The sequence below is a fragment of the Oncorhynchus clarkii genome, chromosome 27 (genome assembly GCF_045791955.1).
Source record: "Oncorhynchus clarkii lewisi isolate Uvic-CL-2024 chromosome 27, UVic_Ocla_1.0, whole genome shotgun sequence".
NCBI classification, from domain to species: Eukaryota; Metazoa; Chordata; class Actinopteri; order Salmoniformes; family Salmonidae; genus Oncorhynchus; species Oncorhynchus clarkii.
In genome coordinates, this window is record NC_092173.1 from 6,068,687 (window position 1) to 6,088,960 (window position 20,274).

General features: G+C 45.6%; 1 protein-coding gene across 1 annotated transcript in view; it reads left to right on the forward strand.

Moving 5' to 3' along the window:
• The window catches only part of LOC139386117 (serine/threonine-protein kinase D2-like), a 52,692-nt gene extending 32,670 nt beyond the window's left edge, over positions 1 to 20,022 (forward strand). Inside the window, exons 2-19 of the mRNA XM_071131544.1 lie at positions 3,996 to 4,134; positions 5,211 to 5,342; positions 6,290 to 6,591; positions 6,825 to 7,008; positions 7,143 to 7,214; positions 7,909 to 8,071; positions 8,154 to 8,265; positions 9,758 to 9,835; positions 10,276 to 10,597; positions 11,062 to 11,114; positions 11,243 to 11,315; positions 11,425 to 11,531; positions 12,167 to 12,328; positions 15,938 to 16,036; positions 16,236 to 16,503; positions 16,637 to 16,722; positions 16,992 to 19,840; positions 19,881 to 20,022. Coding sequence (XP_070987645.1) covers positions 3,996 to 4,134; positions 5,211 to 5,342; positions 6,290 to 6,591; positions 6,825 to 7,008; positions 7,143 to 7,214; positions 7,909 to 8,071; positions 8,154 to 8,265; positions 9,758 to 9,835; positions 10,276 to 10,597; positions 11,062 to 11,114; positions 11,243 to 11,315; positions 11,425 to 11,531; positions 12,167 to 12,328; positions 15,938 to 16,036; positions 16,236 to 16,503; positions 16,637 to 16,722; positions 16,992 to 17,213 — 2,574 coding nt within the window. The 3' untranslated portion in view covers positions 17,214 to 19,840; positions 19,881 to 20,022. The remainder of the gene's footprint in view (positions 1 to 3,995; positions 4,135 to 5,210; positions 5,343 to 6,289; positions 6,592 to 6,824; positions 7,009 to 7,142; positions 7,215 to 7,908; positions 8,072 to 8,153; positions 8,266 to 9,757; positions 9,836 to 10,275; positions 10,598 to 11,061; positions 11,115 to 11,242; positions 11,316 to 11,424; positions 11,532 to 12,166; positions 12,329 to 15,937; positions 16,037 to 16,235; positions 16,504 to 16,636; positions 16,723 to 16,991; positions 19,841 to 19,880) is intronic.
• The last annotated feature ends 252 nt before the right edge of the window (positions 20,023 to 20,274 follow it).

The following is a 20,274-nucleotide window of genomic DNA, read 5'->3' on the forward strand; positions in this document are numbered from 1 at the left end:
GGTGGCATTGACTGACTCATTCATAACTGCCAGGGCACTTTTGGAAGTGTGTGTGTGTGTGTGTGAGAGACAGGGGTATAGTGTTACCCCTGTGGCTTTTTCGATGTATGCCGAGGAACTTAAAACTTGCTACCCTCTCCACTACTGTTCCATCGATGTGGATAGGGGGGTGTTCCCTCTGCTGTTTCCTGAAGTCCACAATCATCTCCTTAGTTTTGTTGACGTTGAGTGTGAGGTTGTTTTCCTGACACCACACTCCGAGGGCCCTCACCTCCTCCCTGTAGGCCGTCTCATCGTTGTTGGTAATCAAGCCTACCACTGTTGTGTCGTCCGCAAACTTGATGATTGAGTTGGAGGCGTGCGTGGCCACGCAGTCGTGGGTGAACAGGGAGTACAGGAGAGGGCTCAGAACGCAACCTTGTGGGGCCCCAGTGTTGAGGATCAGCGGGGAGGAGATGTTGTTGCCTACCCTCACCACCTGGGGGCGGCCCGTCAGGAAGTCCAGTACCCAGTTGCACAGGGCGGGGTCGAGACCCAGGGTCTCGAGCTTGATGACGAGCTTGGAGGGTACTATGGTGTTGAATGCCGAGCTGTAGTCGATGAACAGCATTCTCACATAGGTATTCCTCTTGTCCAGATGGGTTAGGGCAGTGTGCAGTGTGGTTGAGATTGCATCGTCTGTGGACCTATTTGGGCGGTAAGCAAATTGGAGTGGGTCTAGGGTGTCAGGTAGGGTGGAGGTGATATGGTCCTTGACTAGTCTCTCAAAGCACTTCATGATGACGGATGTGAGTGCTACGGGGCGGTAGTCATTTAGCTCAGTTACCTTAGCTTTCTTGGGAACAGGAACAATGGTGGCCCTCTTGAAGCATGTGGGAACAGCAGACTGGTATAGGGATTGATTGAATATGTCCGTAAACACACCGGCCAGCTGGTCTGCGCATGCTCTGAGGGCGCGGCTGGGGATGCCATCTGGGCCTGCAGCCTTGCGAGGGTTAACACGTTTAAATGTCTTACTCACCTCGGCTGCAGTGAAGGAGAGACCGCATGTTTTCGTTGCAGGCCGTGTCAGTGGCACTGTATTGTCCTCAAAGCGGGCAAAAAAGTTATTTAGTCTGCCTGGGAGCAAGACATCCTGGTCCGTGACTGGGCTGGGTTTCTTCCTGTAGTCCGTGATTGACTGTAGACCCTGCCACATGCCTCTTGTGTCTGAGCCGTTGAATTGAGATTCTACTTTGTCTCTGTACTGGCGCTTAGCTTGTTTGATAGCCTTGCGGAGGGAATAGCTGCACTGTTTGTATTCGGTCATGTTACCAGACACCTTGCCCTGATTAAAAGCAGTGGTTCGCGCTTTCAGTTTCACACGAATGCTGCCATCAATCCACGGTTTCTGGTTAGGGAATGTTTTAATCGTTGCTATGGGAACGACATCTTCAACGCACGTTCTAATGAACTCGCACACCGAATCAGCGTATTCGTCAATGTTGTTATCTGACGCAATACGAAACATCTCCCAGTCCACGTGATGGAAGCAGTCTTGGAGTGTGGAGTCAGCTTGGTCGGACCAGCGTTGGACAGACCTCAGCGTGGGAGCCTCTTGTTTTAGTTTCTGTCTGTAGGCAGGGATCAACAAAATGGAGTCGTGGTCAGCTTTTCCGAAAGGGGGGCGGGGCAGGGCCTTATATGCGTCGCGGAAGTTAGAGTAACAATGGTCCAAGGTCTTTCCTCCCCTGGTTGCGCAATCGATATGCTGATAAAATTTGGGGAGTCTTGTTTTCAGATTAGCCTTGTTAAAATCCCCAGCTACAATGAATGCAGCCTCCGGATAAATTGTTTCCAGTTTGCAGAGAGTTAAATAAAGTTCGTTCAGAGCCATCGATGTGTCTGCTTGGGGGGGGATATATACGGCTGTGATTATAATCGAAGAGAATTCTCTTGGTAGATAATGCGGTCTACATTTGATTGTGAGGAATTCTAAATCAGGTGAACAGAAGGATTTGAGTTCCTGTATGTTTCTTTCATCGCACCATGTCACGTTAGTCATAAGGCATACGCCCCCGCCCCTCTTTTTACCAGAAAGATGTTTTTTCCTTGCGCGATGCGTGGAGAAACCTGTTGGCTGCACCGCTTCGGATTGCGTCTCTCCAGTAAGCCACGTTTCCGTGAAGCAAAGAACGTTACAGTCTCTGATGTCCCTCTGGAATGCTACCCTTGCTCGGATTTCATCAACCTTGTTGTCAAGAGACTGGACATTGGCAAGAAGAATGCTAGGGAGTGGTGAGCGCTGTGCCCGTCTCCGGAGTCTGACCAGTAGACCGCCTCGTTTCCCTCTCTTTCGGAGTCGTTTTTTTGGGTCGCTGCATAGGATCCACTCCGTTGTCCTGTTTGTAAGGCAGAACACAGGATCCGCGTCGCGAAAAAACATATTCTTGGTCGTACTGATGGTGAGTTGATGCTGATCTTATATTCAGTAGTTCTTCTCGACTGTATGTAATGAAACCTAAGATGACCTGGGGTACTAATGTAAGAAATAACACGTAAAAAAACAAAAAACTGCATAGTTTCCTAGGAACGCGAAGCGAGGCGGCCATCTCTGTCGGCGCCGGAAGTAGACAATGTGGATACTACAATTCCATACAGAGCACCCCTGCCCATCCACGTATGATATGGAGTTGTCTTATCTATCCTGTTGCCTCGTCACTTCACCCCTAGCTATATGTACAGTACATAGCTACCACAATGACCTCGTACCCCTGCACAACGACTCGGTCCTGGTACTCTCTGTATTATAGCATGTTCATTTTTTATTCGTTATTCCCTGTGTATTTATTTCTATACATTTTATTTATTTTATATTTATCTCTGGACAAAGGAAGTATTTCAACTGTTAGTCTACACCTGTTGTTTACGAAGCATGTGACAAATAACATAAGATTTGATTGTTGCTTCTCAGTTCTGTGGCTCGGGGATGGGTTATCTTAACACTGACCCCCAGTCAGCTGTGAATTTGATTTGACAGCTGCTCACTGAGCCTTCATTTTGCACCGTTTAGAATGAATCTTTTTTCGAAAACTCTCTTGTCAGTACATTTTAACCGCTTGATATCTGAAATAGGATTCTGGATTATATACAGTGAGGTCTGAAATGATTGACATAGCCCTAAGACACGCTAACCTCTCGCCGTTACCAATGACACGAGAGGTTAGCGTGTCCTAGAGATATGGCCTTTGACCCTCCTGAAACTTTCTCACTCATCATTGTTCACGATTCGTTCAGGATTTTCCGTAATAATTGTAGTATCCACATGAATGTAAAGTGGCATAGAAACATATATTCTATTCTTATTTACACTAAAAGTGACTCCAAAAATGACACAGTACATTATTCACCATTCAATTCTATTGGGCACAAAGTCATTTGAAAACATTAGTCTCATGATATAGCACATTATTTTAATTATTTACTTAATATAGTCATTATTGCTCATCCTTATCAAGGGTGTTAATTATTTTGGAGCCCACTGTATGTGTGTATGTGTTTGCCATGTGACCAGCATGGTTTTCTCAGAATAGTGAGTGTGTGTGAGAGCCACACACACACACAACAGGAAACGGTTAATTACCCCCCTTCCCCCTAACTCACCACCCAGTTGCCAGGTGTGTATGTGCATGTTTGCCTGTGTATGTGCGTGCCCCCCCCCCCCCCCCCCCCCCCATTCCCTTTGTGTTATCCTTAACGCTTCACTGAATAGAGTGTTCCACTGGGGGCACACCTGCAGCCTATCACTATGCAAAGAAAAATCTGTTTTGTCAGCATTTATTTAACAACTTGGGTGTGACACCATATAGCAATTCCGTAGACTACACATGATATGTCTCTCACTCTCATATGAGTGTCTCCAAGATTACCTTGGTTTTTAGAGATGGTGAAATGATACAAAAAAGAAGAAGATATGAATGAGGTATTCATCTATTCTTTCTGTCTGTCTGTTGTAGTTCCCAGAGTGTGGCTTCTATGGCATCTATGACAAGATCCTGCTATTTAAACATGACACAGGCACCAACAACATCCTGCAGCTGGTCAAGGCTCCCCAGGACATCCAGGAGGGAGACCTGGTGGAGGTGGTGCTCTCCGGTGGGTAGCAGTCTCTCATCCACTTCTGCTCTCTTTTCATCCGCCCGTCCCTCTTCTCCCCTTACTCATCCTTTCATCCGCCCGTCCTCTTCTCCACTTACTCATCCTTTCATCCGCCCGTCCCTCTTCTCCCTTACTCATCCTTTCATCCGCCCGTCCTCTTCTCCCCTTACTCATCCTTTCATCCGCTAGTCCTCTTCTCCCTTACTCATCCTTTCATCCGCCCGTCCCCTTCTCCCCTTACTCATCCTTTCACCGCCCGTCCTCTTCTCCCTTACTCATCCACTCGTCCCCTTCTCCCCTTATTCATCCTTTCATCCGCCCGTCCTCTTCTCCCTTACTCATCCACCCGTCCCCTTCTCCCCTTATTCATCCTTTCATCCGCCCGTCCTCTTCTCCCTTACTCATCCACCCATTCCCTTCTCCCCTTACTCATCCTTTCATCCACCCATCCTCGTCTTCCTGCTCCCCTCCTCTTTTTTTCTCTCTGATCCCCTCGGCCTCTTATTCCTCCGAACCCTCTCTGTTCCCATCCCTTGTATCCTTATGGAACGCTAAGTAGAGCCACAGGGAACATGCATAACACCATGCACTCAACACCATATGTGTTTGGACAATTTGCCTCTGTACTCCAGCATTTTGGATTTGGGCCAAAGATAATCGGAAACGCAACCAAAACAACCTGTAAATGCATCCACTTGCAGAGTCACACGCTTCATGTAATCATTGTGTGCAGGGAATATAGGACCAAATACGACACTTTTGACTACTTTTGAAGTGTTTGACTACACTATAAGTGCATTTGTCCAAATACTGATGACTCCTGCAAATGGGGACTAGATACAAACAGCGCTTTCATTTCTATCCGGAAAAAAACAAATATGTATGAAAATACCCTCAAATGAAAGGTGACATTCTGTAATGTTGCCTGTGAAACATGTGGTCTCAACTCCAAAAGGCTGAAGTACGAAACATATTCACAGACAGTATATCATTGCTAATGTGTTTAACAGGTTGATACCCAGGTTGATGCCCAGACTGACTGTTGTGTTCTCTGTTGTGTTGTCCGTCTGCAGCTGCGGCCACCTTTGAGGATTTTCAGATTCGGCCTCATGCCCTGAACGTCCACTCGTACCGTGCCCCAGCCTTCTGCGACCACTGTGGAGAGATGCTGTTTGGACTGGTCAGACAGGGCCTCAAATGTGACGGTATGAGAGAGAGAGAGAGAGAGTGAGAGGAGGGGAGGAGGAGGGGAGGAGGAGGGGGCCTGTTCTGCTTGCCCGTTAAGAACTTTGTCTGACGAAGGATATGGGTTTATATTTACATTAAGCGACTTACTAACTGTGAGCATTCATCTCAAGATAGCTAGGTGGGAAAACCACATCTCAGTATTCTTTCTCAAATACAGTTGCTATCAGCAAAGTCATTTCCCCTTCGTGGGTGAGCTCATCTCCCCATCTCCTCCCCCTTCCTTTCTCTCTATCACGCTCTCTCTCTCTCTCTCTCTCTCTCTCTCTCTCTCTTATTATATATATATATATATATATATATATATATATATATATATCCGTCTCTCCCCTCTCTCTATATATATATATATATATATCCGTCTCTCTCTCTCTCTATATATATATATATATATATATATCCGTCTCTCCCCTCTCTCTCTCTATATATATATATCTCTCTCTCTATATATATATATATATATATCCGTCTCTCCCCCTCTCTCCTATCACGCTCTCTCTCTCTCTATATATATATATATATATCCTCTCTCTCTCTCTCTCTCTCTATATATATATATATATATATATATATCCGTCTCTCCCCTCTCCCCTCTATCACGCTCTCTCTCTCTCTCTATATATATATATATATATATATCTCTCTCTCTCTATATATATATCTCTCTCTCTCTCTCTCTATATATATATATATATATATATATATCCGTCTCTCCCCTCTCTCTCTCTATATATATATATCCATCTCTCTCTCTCTCTCTCTCTATATATATATATATATATATATCCGTCTCTCTCTCTCTCTCTCTCTCTCTCTCTCTCTATATATATATATATATATATATATATCCGTCTCTCCCCTCTCTCTCTCTCTCTTTCTCTCTCTCTGCCACCCTCCCCCCTTGCAGGCTGTGGACTGAACTACCACAAGCGCTGTGCCTTCAGCATCCCCAACAACTGCAGCGGCGCTCGCAAGCGGCGCCTGTCCACCACGTCTCTGACCAGTAGCCCGTCGCTGCGTCTGTCCACCAGCGAGTCCCTGAGCAGCGTGGGGACCAGCTCAGTCAGTACCTGCATGGAGGATGCCAGCCTGATCCGCTCTCACACCACCCAGACGCTCCCGAACTCCACCTGTACCGCGTCAGCGTCCCTGGGCCTGTCCACCAGCGCCTCCATCACCAGACCCATGGCCCGCACCAACACTCACATGGTGAGCCAACGCTCGCATTCCATTTCAATTCAATATATGCAGGAAGTCATGTGACGCGTGGCTTTTCAGGAACATTTGAGTGATGTCAGGTTTACTCCCCCCCCCCCCCCCCCCCACCGAACCGTGGCTCTGTGCGGTAGTTAAGGGGAAAGCCAGCGCTCTGATTTACATAGGTAGAAATGCCACTGATAGATCTGTGTAAGTCTAGTTTCTTGGTCTCCTCCCGTCCCCAGCCGCGGACCCCCAGCGAGGCGCGGCGGTTCTACACGGGCCGGCCGGTGCACCTGGACAAGATCCTGATGAGCAAAGTGAAGGTGCCGCACACGTTCGCCGTGCACTCCTACACGCGCCCCACCGTGTGCCAGTACTGCAAGAGGCTGCTCCGGGGCCTCTTCCGACAAGGGCTGCAATGCAAAGGTTAGTATGGAGTCAAAGGTTAGTGTGGGGGCCCCAGGGGTTTATCAAGAGGGGGATAAACGTATTTGGAGTGCATATTGGGAGGAAGATGAACTGTCTTAACAATGCCGCTGATTGTTCGCGTTGTGTCGTAGACTGCAAGTTCAACTGCCACAAGCGCTGTGCGTACAAGGTTCCCAACGACTGCCTGGGGGAGACCATAGGAGGTAAAGCTGACAAAACACGTCTTTGTTGTGTCACGTTGTGTCATGTTTTATCGGGTTGTGTCACATTGTGTCATGTTGTACCATGATTTGTCATGTTATGTCATGTTTCATCGGGTTGTGTCACATTGTGTCATGTTGTACCATGATTTGTCATGTTGTGTCATGCTGTGTCACGTTGTGTCATGTAGTGTCATGTTGTGTCATGTTGTGTCACGTTGTGTCATGTTGTGTCATGTTTCATCGGGTTGTGTCACGTTGTGTCATGTTGTACCATGATTTGTCACGTTGTGTCACGTTGTGTCACGTTGTGTCACGTTGTGTCACGTTTCATCGGGTTGTGTCACGTTGTGTCATGTTGTACCATGATTTGTCATGTTGTGTCATGTTTCATCGGGTTGTGTCACGTTGTGTCATGTTGTACCGTGGGCAGTGGCTTGTGGGCCTGCGTACCCACATCCATATCCCCAATATTATATACAGTATTAGTACTTATATGGAGCACTAATATTATATAGTACTTACTTTGCGCATTTTATTTATTTTATCAGACAACGCAAGTGGTAAGTACAGCCTACATACGTACTGGTATAGTGGGGCGTTGTAATGGAAGGTGGTGTTACCCTGTTTTCTCTGTCTATTCTCTAGATCAATTTGTAGTCATGTGTGGCTGGCTCTGTCCTCCTCTCTCCTGCAGACATGTTGAGTCCCAGTGTGGACCACGAGGTGCCTATGGACTACAGCAGTGAGTATGCCGACTCAGACAAGTCTTCTCTGATGGACGATTCAGACGAGGCCTGCAGCATCCCTGGCTCTTTCTCCCCCGAGAGCAGCCAGGATGGGGTCGGCGGGGACCAGAGGTACGCGCGTACGCTCACGCACACTAACGCCCACACGCATCAAACCCGCCGACCACCTAACCCTGTCCCGCTTGTTCCTCAGCGCTAACATCCCGTTGATGAGGGTGGTTCAGTCCATGAGGCAGACCACCCGTCGCTCCAGCACATCCATCAAAGAGGGCTGGGTGGTGCACTACAGCAACAAGGACACACTGGTAATGCTACTGACTGACTGACTGACCGACTGACAATGTGAGACATTTTCTGTACCACACCAGATTCTATTCTCTATTCTCTCTCTCTCTCTCTCTCTCTCTCTCTCTCTCTCTCTCTCTCTCTCAACTTTTGCATACAATACATTTTCTCTACCACACCAAATGTTACTTTTTTACTACTTCTTTTCTAAAACGTTCCTTTATTTTTTTATTCTACTCTATTTTAAGGGTACCTAATTAACATGAATATATATTTTCTTACACATCCTGTTTTGTGTGCTTCTTCTTTTACCAGGTACTGCAGTAATGTCTACCAATGGCTATCCGATTAAACTCAACGATTTACGCTAGAATTGTGCGGCGACTAGTGTGGGCGGACTGGAGCTCCACATTAACTTCACATAAAAGGATGTTTTTATCAAAAAATGACTGATTTCAGCACCCAAGGAATAGCCCGCAATTACACACCACATAGTTCTGTGTAAATGGGGGCTATTCTTTGGGTGCTAAAATCAATCGTTTACATTTAAAAAAATATATATATATTTTAAAAATTGTGACGTCAGAGCTCCAGTCCTCCTAGTCGCCGCTCAACGCCATCATAAAACGTTGAAGTTGAGTTTAGTCAGCTAGCCAATCACATGCCCATCCTGTTGTGACAAATTAAACTGGTCACTTAAAAAAAAGACTTAAAAAGTACAAATAGTGCTCACTTTAGATTAGGGACTGCAAAAAGACTTAACTAATGGTAAATGGTTTATACATGTAATAATACATGTTGTAGTAATGATTAATACATGGTGAACACATACAAAGGCTGTAGAAAGGGTTTATTAGGTTCCCTTACAATAGTGTTTCCACTCCTTCTTTTCTAGAACTTTCAGAGAAGCTTTCTCCTCCACCTTTGTTCTCCGCGACATTGACACACCGTTTATCATTCTCCCCTACCCCTCCAGTCCTCCGCCTCTTCTTCACAATGTTTTCGGTCGGAGTTTCTCTTACCTCTGCAACTTTGACCTTCCCCTTTTTAATGCTCTCGTTAATGCTCTCCCTTTTTTCATCTGTGTGAAAGTGTGTGTGTGTGTCTCCGGCTGAGTGGGATAGATAGTGTATACCTGCTCCCCGCCGCAGGAAAACACCCGGGAGACGTGTGTTGAATTCACATCCGCAGCCCTTTTTTTCTCTCTTCTTCTTCTCTCTCTCCTTCCTCTTAGAAAGTGTTGCTGTTTACCTGAACTCAGGCCTGAGACACTTTCTGCCTTCTCAAAGCCAACCTGTCCTGGCTTTACTGACACTGTCACTGTCTCTTTTCTCCTTCTCTCTTCCTACCGTTCCCTTTCGTTCCCTCTCCTCCACCCATCAGCTGGCCCGCCTCATCCTTCTCCTTGTCCACTCTTCCTGGACCACAGCTTAACCTCTGACCCCCTCAGTGAACCTTGGTTGACCCCCTTTACCCCCCTGTCCCCTCCTACTCCTCCGGCACCCCCCACAGAGAAAGCGGCACTACTGGCGTCTGGACTGCAAGTGCATCATCTTGTTCCAGAACAACACCACCAACAAGTACTATAAGGTATTGTATTCTCCAGCTCCGCTCAACTAGGTTAGCAAGCCAATAAACTTCACAGGTACTATGTGAGTCGGGTCTCAGTCAATCGATCAGTCAACTTTATTTTATAGAGCCTTTTTTTTTTTTACATCGGTAGTGGTCACAAAGTGCTTATACAGATACCCAGCCTAAAACTCAGAAGAGAAAGCGATACAGATGGGTAGACGCTCTCACATACATTGACCTGGTGAAAGTCTACACACCCCTTGCGGAGTTTTCACATTTTTCTGCCTTAAAATGTCATCTAAAAAGGGATTGAAAAAAACAAACAATCCTATTGATCTACACAACCTATTCCACATTTTCAAAGTAAAAAAAAATAAAAAATGTCTCGATTGCACTTGTCTTCACATGATTGATTGCGTACATCCCCTGGCCTCACGTCCTTCCCCCCCGTCCTGTAGGAGATCCCTCTGTCTGAGATTCTGGAGGTGCGCCCCGCAGGTGACTTCACCCTGGTCCCGCCGGGCACCAGCCCCCACTGCTTCGAGCTTGTCATGGGCACCATGCGCTACTTTGTAGGGGAGGACCCCAACGTCCACGTCCCCACCCTGCCCCCCAACACCCCCCAGGCCTTCCCCCCCACACCCCCCTCCCCCAGCAACGTGGTGCCCAATAGCGGCGTGGGGCGGGAGGTGGCCAAGGCGTGGGAGGGCGCCATTCGCCAGGCCCTCATGCCAGTCATCTTCCAGGATGCACCACCGGTAGAGGGACACACTCCTCACAGTAAGATATAATATCACCTTACAATAATAATATGTTCATTTAGCGAAACTTTCATTCCCAAGTTTCTTAGTTCTAACGTTAGCCATCTGAAGAACAGAATCACGAGGTCTGGATCTGATCTCAGTCCTGCTCTTAGTCTGGATTTAGTGTGTGTGTGTGTGTGTGGGGGGGGGGGGGGGACTGGTGTTGTGGGAGATTAACAGTGAAAGGCTTCTGAGTGGTATGCAATCCATAGCTCGAGGAACTCAGAAGCTTGTTTTCAGAGCTCTTTGCACACACACACACACACACACACACACACACACACACACACACACACACACACACACACACACACACACACACACACACACACACACACACACACACAAGCTCAATCATTCTGTAGTGACCCCACATAAGCTCAGGTGGAAGTCCTGTATATGTTAGTGTGGATGGTTAGCATTTTTGACTTTGATCCGCAGGACAGGCTTCAGTCAGCATCTCAGTGTCCAACAGTGTGATCCAGGAGAACGTGGTGAGTCGTCTCTTGCCACGCGGTCGTAATACACCATCGTACATTATACCCGTTCACAATCATTACCCAGGACTTTGTAGTGATGATGATGGTGATGATGCTTTTTAAAAAATCTATTTCTCCTCCAGGACATTGGTATGGTGTACCAGATATTTGCAGATGAAATCCTCGGCTCTGGACAGTTTGGAGTGGTGTATGGGGGTGAGTGTCCCTAATCGTCTACACTCTCTGTTTTGAGTCGTTGAATCTCAGTTAATCAGACTCCTGTAATTTCCTCTCTTCCTCTCTTCTCCCCCCCCCCCACCACCAGGGAAGCACAGGAAGACAGGGCGCGACGTGGCGGTGAAGGTGATTGACAAGCTGCGCTTCCCCACCAAGCAGGAGAGCCAGCTGAGGAACGAGGTGGCCATACTGCAGGTGACCACCAGGGGGAGACGCAGAAACACATTTTCAACGGGTCTCCCACTACAAGTCTAGTTCATCAGCTAATTGTTGGCTGGCTGGTGACTTACTGCTGCCACACAAGCGTTGCATCCCAAATGGCACCATATTTTTACCCCGATAAAAAGTAGTGCAATATGTAGGGAATGGGGTGCCATTTGGCATGCAAACCTCGAAAACACTACACGCTATCAGCAACAAAAGAGTGATCAAATTAAGGTCCAACGTCTGTACAGGCCACGAGGGTTCATTTTTACATCATGGGGTTGTCATGCCAACTGCATTCAATTACATTGGCAGGTTTTGCAGCATCGTTATCAGCTCTATGGGGTGTAGTTAGATAAAGGTCAGTAAACACTGCCTTCACACTATACTCTAACTAACTGATACTCATTCTAAATCTCTCTCACTCTTCCATCCCCTCCGCTCTACCTCTGTTTCTTTCTCTACCGCCCTGTGTGTCACTCCCCCCTCTTCTTCTGCCCGTTCTCTCTCTCTCTTCTTCTCTCTCACTGTCTCTCGCACTTTTTCCCCACTTTCCCCACGCTTTCCCTCTCTCGCTCAAACCCCTCCCCCTCTCCCTCCTCCCCCTCCCTCTCTCCATCTCCCAGAGTCTACGTCACCTGGGCATAGTGAACCTGGAGTGTATGTTTGAGACTCCAGAGAAGGTGTTTGTGGTGATGGAGAAGCTCCATGGAGACATGTTGGAGATGATCCTGTCCAGTGAGAAAGGACGGCTCCCAGAGAGGCTCACCAAGTTCCTCATCACACAGGTGTGTGTGTGTGTGTGTGTGTGTGTGTGTGTGTGTGTGTGTGTGTGTGTGTGTGTGTGTGTGTGTGTGTGTGTGTGTGTGTGCGCGCTCTTGCTCCCATATGGGGGGAAAAAATACATTTAAAATTGTATTTTTCATAATCCTTTTAGGATACATGTGAAATATTTACAATCGGGCAATTAATGTATTTGTCCAATTGAAATGTTCCACGAAATGAGTGCCTTTTTTATAAGTTAAGTAACAATTATGCACTAATATTGAATTTGTAAATGTCTGTTTATATGAAATGAAGTCCCCTGAAAACGGAAGATTTTAACCCCCTGGAAATACTCCAGGTTTTCACCGTAGTTAGGTTTCCATCCAATTGGCGACAAATTTTCATGCGAATATTAAAAAAATCTCCATGAAGAAAACATGTGCATTTTCCCACCGGTGGTTCCACCAAACTGACTTGTTGCGGATAAAAAATCAGTGTGTGATGACGTAGTGCAAACAAAATTAGATTTTTTTTTCTTGTTCTGAATAAAAATCTACATTTCAATGTGTTTCCATCGCATTTTTAACTCAACGGAAAGTTTTGTCACAAAAAAAGCTGTTATGACAAAACAAATGTGCCTACTCTGGTCTTGGTACACACGCTCAACAGCCAACAGCTCACAGATACATTGCGGGTAGGCTGTGCAGGTAGGCTAGTCTACATGATGAGATTCTTATGGATAAGAGCGAGGCTATTTGTATTTGTCAAACAGTAGTCAAGCATCGATCATCATGTCACCAGAATAAGACCCTCGATATTTATTGGAAAGGAGCGTTATAAAGCTCATCACCGAGCGCTTTCGCCACCCTGTGAAGTTCATCGTAACTTATTTCATCTGTAGCCTAGTAAACTGCATGGTTACCTCAGTCGTAGTGGGAGGATCACACAACATAACATGACTTCGATATGACGGTTATTATATCAATATTTGAGCAAAAAGGCGTTTCCACCTCCATTTCTCGCATCATTCATTTTACCAACACAAAAAGATCCCACCATGTTGAACAAACAAATGATCTGTCGCCATTTATAAAATTGTACCAAAACTTCCTGTTTCCATTGCAGCTGTCGTGATGTTTTTGTATATTTTTTAAATACGGTATGACTTTACTCGCAAAACAACTGTGGATGGAAACTTGTTTTTTTGTAAAGCCTTAGTTATTGTGTTAACTTATTTCTGAATAATATTCTGTATTTAATGTGATTTAATGATTTGTCTACACATGTCCCTCCTTTTAAGGTCTACCCCGTTACGGGAACCAAACTGGTTTTAATATGATGAAACTATTCCTTTTTTTAAAAATATATATTTATTTGAAAAGAAACATTGAACATCTACCGGTCAAATCATAGTATAATAGCAGCTGATCTGGTTCTACTTTGTCCATTTTCTGCTGTTTTGTGGTGAAAAACTGAGCGGGTCGAGCATAACACATAAACCTTGTTTACCTATACATAGGCAGGCTAGAAATGTTTGAACAATTACATGTTTTTTTCTCTTGCATTTACGGTAATTGCCCCTCCCTGTTGCACATAACAAGCTTCCATTACCCTTGTCACATGGGGATTCATGGCTGATTTAACCAGTTGGAGTGCGTTCAAGGGATTTTCCCCAGATGTGGTAAATCCCCACTTCCCCCTTGGTTACAAACGCACCCCTGTAGAGCCGTATAATACCCCTCCTTGGAAGCAGAAGACCTAGACCTACACGTTGACATGTTGCGGAGTTGTGCGATGTATAGATTTAGTTTGAATCGGTATTTTCAGCTGTTTGAAGCTGGTGTACAAAACTGAACGTAAAAGATGCAAGAAACGAAACTTAAGAACGGGAAGCATAGAAATTGCACACACAGAACAGATCTACTGCTTCTTTGACTTGCTTGCAATGAGAATGACAGATCTCACATTTCTATGTGAATTTGTTTTATTCGGGTCACAAGATAATTGATGCTTGGCTGCCCTTTGGAAAAAAATAAAATCTTATAAAAATAAAATTGTTTTGGTCCATAATAATCTCATTATGTACGCAATACACTGAGTATACCAAACATTAAGAACACCTGCTCTTTCCATGAGATAGCTTTCACCTGGTCAGGCTATGATCACTTGTTAAATCCACTTCAATCAGTTTGGATGAAGGGGAGGAGACAGGTTAAAGAAGGATTTTTGAGCCTTGAGACAACTGAGACGGATTGTGTATGTGTGCCATTCAGAGGGTGCATGGGCAAGACAAAATATTTAAGTGCCTTTTGAACGGGGTATGGTAGTAGGTGCCAGGCGCACCGGATTGTGTGGAGAAATGCAACGCTAGTAGCAACAGAACGTATGATGCAGAAAACATTTCTAAACAATGTTTTGTACTGATGGAAAATTAAGTTATTCACAACTCTATTCCTCAATTTCATATTTCATTGTAAAAGATAAATGCGAACTTCATCGTGAAAGATAAATGCGAACTCCAAGCATCACACAGAACACATCCACAGCCAAACTCAATCCATGAACCAGTCTAAAATAACAAAAATAAAACACAAGTTAGCGAGCGAACAGCTAGACTTGTTTACAATGTACCACATCTCTGGCAGGCACAACGAGATACGTGTCAGCTAACAGCAGATAAATTGTTTACGACGGCAGCCATGTTTGTTTGTGTTTGACAAGTGAAAACTCCCTAATCCCAGAATGCCATTCACTATAAAACACAAGTACTCAAAGTCAAAGATGGCCGTGCCCATTGCCCGAATAAGATCAACTTAGTTTAGCCACTTTGGCAACTCAATATTAGGAAGGTGTTCCTAATGTTTGATATACTCAGTGTACGTGTTCTCTAGCCAACAGCAGATAGCGCTGTTGGCTAGAGTGCATGTGCCAATACCATAGAGGACACACTCGCTATATAAGGCAACATTTTTGTGAGAAAACCTTCAGTAGAGTTGAAAATGTGATGGAAACCCATTTAACTTGTATTGTCTACCTTGTATTTTTTATTCAGTACTTGGGAATTTTAACCACAAAATGTATTTTTTTTTTTGTGCACTGCGTCATCACAGGACACCCTTTCATCCTTTCATCTGCAACAAGTCAATTTGATGGAAACACATCTCTGGTGGGAATATTCACAGTCAAATCTGTGCCAATTTGGATGGAAACCTAACTACTGATCAATACGAGTCATTTAAGAAGCCAAATTAGTAACCAGTTTAGCCACCCTGTAGACTAGATGTCACAGCCACGCATTTCTGGAATACGGTCAGGCATTACATGCATTTTTTAGCAGAGATTCAAATTTGAAATGCATTTGAAATATATATAAAAAAAGATTTGATACTGTTTTGGATACAGTTAAAAAGAAAAAAAATGTAAAGCCGCAATGTTCATATTCGCTTGAGGGTTTGCTGGTCACCGTTTCGTGTTGCTTTACTCCACAGATCACTCACTATGTAACACACACGTTCTAGGTGTATGTGTTTTTTTTCGGGGGTGTATTCTCACTCTCTGTGTGTTTTTTTTTTTTAGTTTCTTGTTACGACCCAGAAAGTCAAAGCCAAATCCCGGTTTGTTTGTGTGTGTAGATTCTGGCAGCTCTGAGGAACCTGCACTTTAAGAACATCGTCCACTGTGATCTGAAGCCTGAGAATGTCCTGCTGGCCTCTGCCGAGCCCTTCCCCCAGGTACAGAACCCTGTCATCGCACTATCACACACAGACTCTACACATCCAAGCTAATGTAGACAGCCCTTTACTCCATGTAATGCACCTTCATGCATAGTATACAAATTCACCCTGACTTTATTCTACTCCAAAGTAGCGATTCATGCAGTATTTCTTCTTCTTATTTACTCCCTCTCACTCTTGTCTGCCCCCCCCCCAGGTGAAGCTGTGTGACTTTGGCTTTGCCCGTATCATTGGTGAGAAGTCGTTCAGGCGTTCGGTGGTGGGCACCCCGGCCTACCTGGCCCCAGAGGTGCTCCTCAACCAGGGCTATAACCGCTCCCTGGACATGTGGTCTGTAGGAGTCATCATGTACGTCAGCCTCAGTGGCACCTTCCCCTTCAACGAGGATGAGGACATCAACGACCAGATCCACAACGCTGCCTTCATGTACCCACCCAACCCCTGGAAACAGATCTCACCTGATGGTAAGACACACGCACACTTGCACCGTTAAATGGCCAATGCAAGTGTCTTGTGCATGGTTAAGTATACCCAAATATACAGATTATTTTGGCATACACATACTGTTCTCACCTGTGTCCCTGTGTTTCTCTTCAGCCACTGACCTGATCAACAACCTGCTCCAGGTGAAGATGAGGAAACGCTACAGCGTGGACAAGAGCCTGAGTCACTCCTATCTACAGGTACGCTAGTCAACAGAATCATGGCGGCTATACAGAAGTCCATTACCTACAGTGGAGACACAAGGCCCCCTAACTTACTTATTTCTCATGTTTCTCTCCATCCTCATACCTCTTGTCTCATCCACTTCCCTCCTTCTATGCTCTTATCTTCTTCCCCCTCATGTCTATTCTCCCTCCCTCCCTCCCTCCCTCCCTCCCTCCCTCCCTCCCTCCCTCCCTCCCTCCCTCCCTCCCTCCCTCCCTCCCTCCCTCCAACCCTTCCTCTCCAGGACTACCAGACGTGGTTGGATCTGAGGGAGCTGGAGACCAAGCTGGGTGAGCGCTACATCACCCATGAGAGCGACGACTGCCGCTGGCAGATGTTTGCCCACGAGCACACGCTCCCCTACCCGGCCCACCTGGTTCCCCCTCTGCCTGCGCCTGGCTCCGACGATGAGGCCGGGGAGGACGCAGACATGCAGGGACTCACCGAGAGGGTCAGCATACTCTGAGAACCTGGAGAACCAGCAGAACCAGGACCCACGAGGGCCCAAGGGACTCAAGACTGACCCAGGGAAGAGGAGGGGAGTGTGGGGAGCGAGTGGAGAGACAGAGGGGCTGGCTGGATGGATGGTTGGAGGTCTGGAGAGTGGGGAGGGTGAGGCTGGGAGGTTTAGCTGTAGAACACCGCCTTCTATAGACATGATCCCGCCCCTGTCCGTCTACTAATGGTGTCCCACTCCTGCCCAAGCCTGTCCAATCTCCAGACCCCATCCTTGACCACTCTCTCTTCAACCCTAGAACTCTTTGAGTTTAACAGACTGCTCTTCTATATCCCACAAGGACATACTGTATCCAGTGGTCAGGGGATGTGTAGAATATCGTTGCTGCAGTGTGCTCATTCAGTCAAAACTGCAGTATGGCAAAGGTCAGTTTGGATGCGAGAGAGAGAGATGGAGAGGGAGAGAGACAGACAAAAAAAACATTAAGGACTTGATCGATCCACTAATGCGTAACTTATACCCACCCATAAACAAATCCTTATGAACCGTTCCTTTTTATTTTCATTGAATGTGATGAGTGGAATCGCCCTGCATGTGCTGTCAGACCTGTTTGCTGCAGACCAGTCATTTAGTGCCTGTGACTGGTAGATAAAAGGCTTATAACTGTAGGCAGCAGACCAGTGCTTGTGGGGTGTCATGGTCTCAGAGGAAATCTGCAGTTCAAATGACAGCAAAGAAAACAAAGCCAGAAATGGATGTAGTAATCGAAGATTGCCCCTTTTAAAACTGTCATCTGATACAGTGGCTTACGAAAGTATTCACACCCCTTGGCATTTTTCCTATTTTGTTGCCTTACAACCTGGAATTAAAATGATTTTGGGGGGGGTTGTATATAATTTGATTTACACAACATGCCTACCACTTTGAAAACGCAAAACATTTTTTATTGTGGAACAAGAAATAAGACAAAAAAAACAGGACTTGAGCGTGCATAACTATTCACCCCACTAAAGTCAATACTTTATAGTGCCACCTTTTGCAGCAATTACAGCTGCAAGTCTCTTGGAGTATGTCTCCATAAGCTTGGCACATCTAGCTACTGGGATATTTGCCCATTCTTCAAGGCAAAACTGCTCCAGCTCCTTCAAGTTGGATGGGTTCCGCTGGTGTACAGCAATCTTTAAGTTATATAACTGATTCTCAATTGTATTGAGGTCTGGGCTTTGACAAGGCCATTCCCCTTAAACCACTTGAGTATTGCTTTAGCAGTATGCTTAGGGTCATTGTCCTGCTGGAAGGTGAACCTCCATCCCAGTCTCAAATCTCTGGAAGACTGAAACCGGTTTCCCTCAAGAATTTCCCTGTATTTAGCTCCATCCATCATTCCTTCAATTCTGACCATTTTCCCAGTCCCTACCGGTGAAAAACATCCACGCAGCATGATGCTGCCACCACCATGCTTCACTGTGGGGATGGTATTCTCGGGGTGATGAGGTGTTGGGTTTGCGCCAGACATAGTGCTTTCCTTGATGGTCAAAAAGCTAAATCTGACTAGAGTATCTTCTCCCATATGCCTTTTGGCAAACACCAAATGCGTTTGCTTATTTTTTTATTTAAGCAATGGCTTTTTTTCTGGCCACTCTTCCGTAAAGCCCAGCTCTGTGGAGCATATGGCTTAAAGTGGTCCTATGGACAGATACTCCAATCCCCGCTGTGGAGCTTTGCAGCTCCTTCAGAGTTATCTTTGGTCTCTTTGTTGCCTCTGATTAATGCCCTCCTTGCCTGATCTGTGAGTTTTGGTGGGTGGCCCTCTCTTGGCAGGTTTGTTGTGGTGCCATATTCTTTCCATTTTTTTAATAATGGGTTTAATGGTGCTCCGTGGGATGCTCAAAGTTTCTGATCTTTTTTTTATAACCCAACCCTGATCTGTACGTCTCCACAACTTTGTCCCTGATCTGTTTGGAGAGCTCCTTGGTCTTCATGGTGCTGCTTGCTTGGTGGTGCCCCTTGCTTAGTGGTGTTGCAGACTCTGGGGCCTTTCAGAACAGGTGTATATATACTGAGATCATGTAACAGATCATGTGACACTTAGATTGCACACAGGTGGCCTTTATTTAACTAATTATGTGACTTCTGAAGGAAATTGGTTGCACCAGATCTTATTTAGGGGCTTTGCACACACAGCTTTTCCGTTTTTAGTTTTTTCACTCCACCAATTTGGACTCTTTTGTGTATGACCATTACATGAAATCCAAATAAAAATCTACTTCAATTACAGGTTGTAATGCAACAAAATAGGAAAAATTCACGGAACTGTCCTGGTTGGTGCAACACCATTATTGATGATGACTTATTAGGGAAGACTAGAGACTACTCGTCTTCCGGAAGTGCTAAATCACAAGCCATGGTGGTTCGAGTGGGCCCTAGACCTGTAGACATACACTGCTATGATGGAGGCAATGTGGACGTTTTCTGAATTGTTTGTCATGGACACCATTAAACACCAATGGGCAGTTGGGGGGGTGCTATTGCTCTTTTAGATACTGCAGAAAGACAACAAACGGCCCATCTCTGGAGTCAATGTTAAAGTGTGGGAGGAGGGCTATGATATTGATGACTGACTATGAACCTAGCATGTCAACAAGTTGCATGTCCATGTGAAGTAGATTTGTCTAGGAGAAAAGCATAGTTATGAAGGACTATTAATGTACACGTATAACCATGTCTTTATGTAGTGTGATCGATGTATGCCTGGCGAATGTAAACCTATCGAAGATCCCGGCATTTATATGTAACATCAGTACAAACCTTGACATACCATTTTTCATCTGTGTCATTTTATTCAGCGCGTTGCCTCTTGAACAATGAGACGGAAGATTAGGGGGGCATATGGAAGACTTGGGAGAATTACGGGGGTGAATAATGATGGTTGTGCATGCCACTCGTATCTAGATCAAATTGCGCCCCGGCACGTATGTTTTTGTGACATGCCTCAGTGGTGCTCATCAGACATTATCTGCTCAGAGTTTCCATCACACTGCAACACATACAGTATGTGGATTGAATGACC